This window comes from Anoplopoma fimbria, chromosome 22 (assembly GCF_027596085.1).
Source record: "Anoplopoma fimbria isolate UVic2021 breed Golden Eagle Sablefish chromosome 22, Afim_UVic_2022, whole genome shotgun sequence".
Lineage (NCBI taxonomy): Eukaryota > Metazoa > Chordata > Actinopteri > Perciformes > Anoplopomatidae > Anoplopoma > Anoplopoma fimbria.
In genome coordinates, this window is record NC_072470.1 from 9,903,798 (window position 1) to 9,911,899 (window position 8,102).

The following is an 8,102-nucleotide window of genomic DNA, read 5'->3' on the forward strand; positions in this document are numbered from 1 at the left end:
TGGAATCTAGAGAGCATCAGTGTGTGTGTGTGTGTGTGTGTGTGTGTGTGTGTGTGTGTGTGTGTGTGTGTGTGTGTGTGTGTGTGTGTGTGTGTGTGTGTGTGTGTGTGTGTGTGTATGCACAAACATTTATCTGCTTTATGTCCGCCGTTATTTGCCAGCCCGAACTGGTTCTTTTGTGATGGCACGCGTGCAATATGTGGTCATTACCTCGCAATGTATGTTTGCTTTTATGTGTTTTTGTTTTTTGGTGTGTGTGTCGGGAGTGGGGGTATGTGTGAAGTCCTGCTGGCTTCAATATCCGGTGTGTGCCTCCGCAGCTGAGAGGCAACCGGAGGTCCATTCACTTCTCCTGATGGATCATTACAAGCTTTCAGCAGGTGCATTGTGCAAGTGGGTGTGTGGGCATGCGTGCGTGTGTGTGTGTGTGTGTGTGTGTGTGTGTGTGTGTGTGTGTGTGTGTGTGTGTGTGTGTGTGTGTGTGTGTGTGTGCCGCTGCTCCTGTTTTTGTGTGCAAACCTGCCAGTAAGAGCAGTGTAATGATCAGGGTGAAATCAATTCAAGGAGGCAGCAGGCAAACAATTGAATTGTTTGAAGGAGAATCTCATTTGACTGAGCAATTGTGATCCACAAAGGTACAGACGACCTGCTTGCTCCCTAATCCGGTTGCAAAACCATTTCCCGCAGTCGTCCCGCTCGCTCACAATCATATTATGTGAACAGTCAAGGTGTGGTCATTAGCTGTAATTGGTGCAGGAGCACTTCAAGTGTAATGGTAGACACAAGTTTGAGTTCAGCGTATGTTGTTCCGGTGCGTTAAAACCCTTTTTACTTTCTTTCCTCGACCGCAGACTCAAGCACCTCCCATTCTAACAAGGTAGCTGCCAATTTGAGCCGTCTGCCAGTGATGAATGGAAGTGTTCAATTAATGCTGCTTTGATTTACCCATGCCTCTGTTCTCGCAGTCAACATTCATTGCTGTGTCGCTGGCTTTATTGCACCCTACATGATACCTTTTTCTTTTTTATAATGTCGAGCCGTGTTGCTAATTGCCTATTGGCTTGTGATTAGAGGAGGTTTGATTGCGGTGTGCCTTTGTTCCAGCTGCTAAGGTGGGAAAGAGACCCTTGGACATATAACAAGAGAAAATGGAAGCAGAGGGAGGGATGGCCGACAACAATGGGACGAGACGGAGGGAAGGGGTGAGAGAGACCCAATAAAAAACAAAATTTCTCCCCGGAGAGTGTGGCGGCGTGATGAAAAAGGAGGGAGGCCCATGGCCGCGTGGCCCCTTGATTAAATTGTCCGAACAGGGAGCAGATGAGAGGGAGAGAGGGAGGGAGGGACAGAGAGTAATGGCAGAGCTGAGAGAACACCTATAAAGAACAAGGCTGTCGTTAAGCAAAAAAAATAAAATAGAGATCACACCATCCAATAGGGGCAGAGACACGGAGCATGTGCACGTGCAAGCTCGCCTGAACACGCGCGCCTCTCTGACGAAACACACACACACACACACACACACACACACACACACACACACACACACACACACACACACACACACACACACACACACACACACACACACACACACACACACACACACACACACACACACACGCACACACACAAGTGGTGTAAGCCTTGTAATGTGCCAATAAATCACACTAAGGGATAGATTGACCTTAGCTATCTGGCTCCTCCCAGCCCGCTGACTGTTCCTTGTCTCTTCACTGTACTTTATGACGCACATATGCGCACATACAAACACTCCACAAAAAACCTTGTCCCGCTTGTGTTAAATGAGCGGCACGGGCCACTGATTAGCTTAATTTATTTCCAGCATGGGTATCTGCCACATACCTACAATGAGATAAGATATAGCGTTATGGCATTGCAGGAGGGGTCAGGAGTTTGTGTGATCATGAGTGTGTGATCATGAGTGCGTGTGTGTATTCGCCGCGACGTCCAAAAATATACGATGGCAATGGGAGGAGTGGGTATGTGGTAGGAAAGCCGCATAACACAAGTAAAGATAAAAAACACGCTGTACAGAACAGATATAGATAGATATGAATTACAAAACATTGTTAATTTCTTTCTGTCTTTGGATGTGTTTTCTGTTTTTGCATTACGTTTCTGTTTTTTGCTGTTGCGGCTTGTTTCTGTATTTGGTTGATTTTTGTTGCTGCAGAACTTTTCTGTATTTTTGTTTTTTTTCTGTTGTAGTGGTGCGATTGTGTATTTGAAAGTTTTCTGTTTTTGGAGGGCGTTTATGTATTTGATTGTTATTTTGTTGCAGCATGTTTCTGTATTTGGTATCCTCTCTGTCTCTGTCTTGTTTTGTCTATTTGTGTTCTCTAAACTAACAGTACATTGACCTCTCAGGGCCACTTCAGATATGCATTATACCTCAACCAATTCAATTTCCCCTCATCTATTTGTCTGTAATTTCATATGAATCTCACTTAGTGTCTCTCTCTTTCGGTCATGCTGAACCAAAAAAAGGTGTGAAGGTGCCTTTACCAGGAGACATCACATAACGGCCACTCTGTATCCCTTGTGGTTAAGGTTACTAAGAGCTGGAGGCTACATACATGCAGTACTATTCTAATGAGTTATTTCTGCTCGATGACCAAGGGGCAGTTGGAGCTTTCATGGCAAACCTCTTTTGAATTTCAATGAGGCAGATGTTATGCACTCACTGACCAGTGCGTGTGTGTGTGTTTATGCCAGTAAAATAACATCCCACATGAAAGTGATCGGGAAATTGTTTTAACAGTGTTCAAGCAAAATACTGTGCATGTGATATTTGCTTTTTCTCCCCCCTCACTGTTTTTCTTTGACACTTTAGCAGAGCCTTTTTTTCCCAGTGAGTCCTAACTAGCAGAGGAAATGAACATGTTTTCTTTAAAAACATCCTTGTTTCCATAGTAACACCTAAGATATCTGTTTGAGTTTTTCTCCAGCGTGACCCTTAGGTTACTAACGAGATTGGAGCATCTGCTTAGAATGACAAGGTGGTCTTCGGGCATATGCTATGACTAATTAGGCATCAAATGTACCGTCACAGATTTATTGCCAGGATTGCTAATAAAGCCTTAAAGAAAAATAAATATACTTTAAATTTTGCAGGATGATCTGAACAGGTAGAATTTACAGATTATTTGTGTAAAATCCTCAGTTGGGAGCATTAATAAATACCCTTTAACTCACGACAGCTGCAGCTCCTGTAGTTGTTTTATGCTGTTTTGGTCATAATGACACTTTATAATGATTAAAAACACCTTATTTTTATTTTCTCGTTATCTAAGGGATCACCACGGTGCTGACCATGACCACGATCAACACCCACTTGAGGGAGACGCTGCCCAAGATTCCGTACGTCAAGGCCATTGACATGTACTTGATGGGCTGCTTTGTCATGGTCTTCCTGGCCCTGCTGGAGTACGCCTTCGTCAACTACATCTTCTTCGGGAGGGGCCCTCAGATGCAAAAGAAGCTCGCCGAGAAGGCGGAGAAGGCCAACAACGAGAGGGCGGCCAAATACGATGCTGCGAGGGTGAGCTGAGATCTGATGATTGACCGTTTGTGACATGATTTCTAGACTCAAACTATCAGTGGATGAATGGATTGAATTAAAGTATAAGTGAATCAATAAATGACTGCATGGCGATGAATATTTGGTTATTTCCACAGAAAATGCAGCAGGAAAACACTAGAAAGGACAGTCTGAGTGGACTCTCAAATTCCTTAATTTTTCTAACAGGACTTGAGTGATATCAGCCTTGACACTTCAATGATTCTAAAATTAACTGTTTTGTCAGCTCTCGATAGCAGAAGCAGCAAAAGGAAACATGTTCTGCATAACTGAACTGTATGACAATATCATATTATTCATAGGCAGCTGTATCCAACACGGAGGCTTCAGTAGGCAGAAATATGTTGGGTTAAAGACAAACAAAAGATACATTTTCAGGTATTTGTTCCCCACATGTGGCTGAATATTCTCATCTTCTCAGGAGGCAGGTAGTAGGACCGCGTCCCTAAAGCGGTCCAATCAGGTTAAAGGTCTTCGCCACTCACGCTCGGTGAGTTGTTCGTTCAGTGAGACTCCTCAACATCCTCGAGTCAACTCTGCCATTGCCATCAGCTGACATGGATGCTTTTTTTTGTTTTTTTGCCGTGATGCAAAAATATCTCCCCATTCATGGAATGAGTCAAGCAGCAACAGACATCTTCATGACATTGCCATATTCTCAGGAGTATTCATTTTGACTTTTGACTTCTTCACTGCAGTTCTTTCTTCGTTGAAATGATGCTCGTGCTCGATTGCATTGTAAAAGTGGTGTTTTTCCAGATATGAAGCCGGTTTTCTCCTTTCAGAGGTCACCCTGAATGCATGTGTATCTTTTTTAAAAACTGAAATCATCATTAAAAGCCACGTCTCTCAAGCAGCTCTCACAGAGTGACATCAGTGGGTAGTAACTGCAGAGGTCCCCCATCATGCATCTCTGCTGCATTTGTGCCAGGACTCTTTTGGAAATGGAAATTTATCAAAAAGAGTATTCAATTCTGGAACATTTATGCAAACTAGTAAAATATGTATTATACGCCCACTGCTTTTAAAACAGTTGAATGTGAAGCAGTATAAAACGTGGTTTAAGTTCATATAAAGTCAGTGGAAGGCGGTAAACATGCCTTAATGGGTCTTAGTTCAAAACCCTTTTTAAAAATGCAAACACTGAAATATACTAAATACATGTGGGACTTCCACAGTTGCTACATTTGCATGAATGATTGCTGTTGTCCATTATTGTTATTGTTGATTTGTTTTGTGGCCCACACATCATAGGCATGGAGTATGATGTGTGACCCCTATATGTTTAATTAAATTGTTGAAAGTGATGATGTGGGCTTACATCCCTTCAGTCCTGGGGGAAAAAAAAAAAGTCCTCAAGTGCTTCAGGAGGTGTGTGTGTGTGTGTGTGTGTGTGTGTGTGTGTGTGTGTGTGTGTGTGTGTGTGTGTGTGTGTGTGTGTGTGTGTGTGGGGGGGGGGGGGGGGGGTAGCTGGAAAAATGAAACCTAAGAAAACAAATAATATTTATTTGATCATTTGTCAATGGAAACTTTCCTCTGGTCTTTGAGTCATGCAGAGCAGCTGCATTAGTGGCTGCCATTAAATGACAAAAGCGCCATGGAACTGAGTGGCGGGCGCATGAGATCCAAACTACAGGAAACACTCAAAAAAGGTTTCTCGTGATGCACAAAGTGATGATAAGTGTGCTTAATGTCTCCATGCAGACAGGCAAAGTGTTGTATAAAACCATCATTATCAACACCTATCTAGTCGGGAGCCAAAGCAAAGCACGTCAATGAGGGTGTTTTCGGAAAAAATCACCAATGCTCCAAAGAGCAATGAGATTATGAGAAAATGGGCCCCTGGAACAAGCAGGTAAAAGGGCCCCCGCCCCTCCACATGCAAAATGATTGCTCGTTTTGCATCCCTTTATAGGCGTCTCATTGTAGAAATGTTGCATCCCCTTGTAGATGTTTTGCATCTTTTTGTAGATGTTGTGTGTTTCTTTGTAACCGGTTGCCAGTTTTTGTGGTGGTTTGGAGTCTCTGGGCCCCGCTTGGCCCGTTGAGTAATCCTTCCATGATGACATCCACATTTCATGGTCTTGAATGCGCTGTGCACTGAGGGAGAGCGCTTTCAGGTAGAGTCCTCTCTAGTTGCTCCATTTACTTGCACACAGTGTTGTTAATTAGTTTTTTTTCATTTCGTTATCCGATCAGGCGGAACCACACGGCCACGGGAACATCCTGCTAACCACCCTGGAGATCCACAATGAGGTGGCGGGAGGCGAGATCACCACCAGCCTGGCGGACATTAGGAACTCTCAGTCCATGGTGCAGTTGGACAGCACGGCCTCGTCGCACATCCAGTACCGCAAGCAGAGCGGCGGGATCGGCCCGCGCTCCGCCAGCCGGCACTCCCTGGACCGCGCCGCCCAGATCAAGCGCAGCCGCCTGCGGAGGCGGTCCTCGCAGCTCAAAATCAAAATCCCAGACCTGACGGATGTGAACGCCATCGACCGCTGGTCACGGATCATCTTCCCTTCCGTTTTCTCACTGTTCAACCTCATCTACTGGCTCTACTATGTCTGATTGGACTGTTTTGTTGAGATGTTCGTTGTTGTTTGTTTGATTTTTTTTTGTTTGATTTTGTTTCTTTTTTCTTCCTTTTTTTCTGTTGCTTTTATACGTGGAATCTGTCGAGTTAAAGACTGCAACACTTTGAGACGAAAAAGAAAAAAAAAAACAGACTGAGAAAAGACTACTGAGTTTTGGACCAAGTTCTTGTCAAAAATTGTTTTTATATTTGCAGTCTTTGAATCCTTAGTACCAAGGTCTTTTTATTTTCTAAGTATGTACTGTAATTGGGACTTGTGACAGTCATTTCCCAACATTTGCCCTCTCAGTAATGTGTAAATAGAGAGACACAAAGCCAGCAATTGAATACATAAATAAGTATTTGCAAAAAGAAAACTACACAAAATAAAAGTTTACGCCATTGTTTTTCTATTCAAAAAAATATATGAATAAGAAACCTTTATACAACACAGGTGGTCAGATAAATGCAGGCAATTCCTAAAAGTCATTAAACAAACTAATGTATGTTTGACTGGTATCCTATGCACTATGCATGTAATGATCAACCATAATGAAAAACGAATTACTCCTTTTTTGCCTTGGATTATGTCACAACTTTACAGGAGACTCTGTTGATGTGTATTTGTTCATAGCGTTGATGATATACAGAATACTTGCTATTAAGCATGTCATGCGTTGATCTGGTAAATCTTTAGCCAAACACAATAATTTAAAGTTGAGGATTTTCTCCTCTGTTCAGGATGACTGTGACTCAGGTTCTGAATCTTTTGCTATTTGAAATCTTGTTCTTGACTAAGGAAAATATTCCTTTTTTGGTTATTTAAGGAAAAAAAGAAAGCACAAATACTAATAAAACTGCCATTTTCTTCAGCAACAGCGCTTCAAGTGATAGCATGACAGAATTGCACTCAAATTTATCAAACTTCCTCTAAAAAACTGTCTTATTTAATTTAAAACAACTGCCAAGGGCCTTTTTGGGCGACACGGTTACTCAACCCATGAAATATTATGATATTTTTGTACTCTGTGTGTCTTCAGGTATTCATTTGATTTTCCTAACCCGTGTTTTTATTTTTTATTTATTTTTTGCTCAACACTATCTCTGTTGTGGTGATAGAGTGGAGGAATGAATCCCATTTTTTGTACATAAGTACATAGGTGTGTATATACATAAATGTATATATATATACTGTGTGTACAACCCAAAATGAAAATGATCTGAGCATTTTGTGATTGTCATACTGGCTATTAATTGTCAGAATATTTAGTGGGAAAAAAAGAAGGAAAAAAAAGAACAAATTAACAGGTCAGTTACAAGCATCGGTTTAGTTTTTGGAGCATTTGTGGGGCACTCTGAATATCTTCTCAAACATCCGGCCATGTTGGAATCCACTCCAGACACTGTGCGTATGTTCACCTCTGCGTTTTGGAGTCACTCTATGACTCGCCATGCAGCAGCAGATGCAAATGGATTTCATAGATTTCCGCAGACGGAGCGCGATAAGCACTCCGTCGACTAATAAGCACATACAATTGCTGAATGTATCAGATCCATTCTTCAGGGAGAGGATAATGAGCCATGGTCATCATTTCTCCATCAGAATGTAACACGTCCCATTCTTATGAGCGAAAAGGGAGGGAGGCGCTTTAAGAGTGTGTGCATGTGCATGCGTGTGCGAGAGAGAGATGGGAAGTGGATGAGGAGAGCTGGAGATAGGAGGGGCGTGGGCAGACCATTTATTTTCTGGGCTGCTTGCTGGACTATGGACAAATGTCAACGCGTAATAGTTTTGTGGATAAAAATAGCTCTCCCTGTCCCGCTCTTTTGATAAACTGTAACATTCCACCTAAGGTCGCAGAGCAATCAAACAGTTACAACTCATGGACGATGATAATTTGTCATCGATACATGACATACATA

General features: G+C 42.5%; 1 protein-coding gene across 2 annotated transcripts in view; it reads left to right on the forward strand.

Annotated features, from left to right (window-relative positions):
• LOC129111979 (gamma-aminobutyric acid receptor subunit beta-3-like) overlaps positions 1-6,175 on the forward strand; it is a 28,870-nt gene extending 22,695 nt beyond the window's left edge. The window contains exons 8-10 of one of the 2 annotated variants that reach the window (XM_054624150.1): positions 3,318-3,565; positions 4,026-4,094; positions 5,804-6,175. In XM_054624150.1, coding sequence (XP_054480125.1) covers positions 3,318-3,565; positions 4,026-4,094; positions 5,804-6,175 — 689 coding nt within the window. The remainder of the gene's footprint in view (positions 1-3,317; positions 3,566-4,025; positions 4,095-5,803) is intronic. The other variant, XM_054624151.1, reaches the window with a different exon arrangement.
• Positions 6,176-8,102: the final 1,927 nt, after the last annotated feature.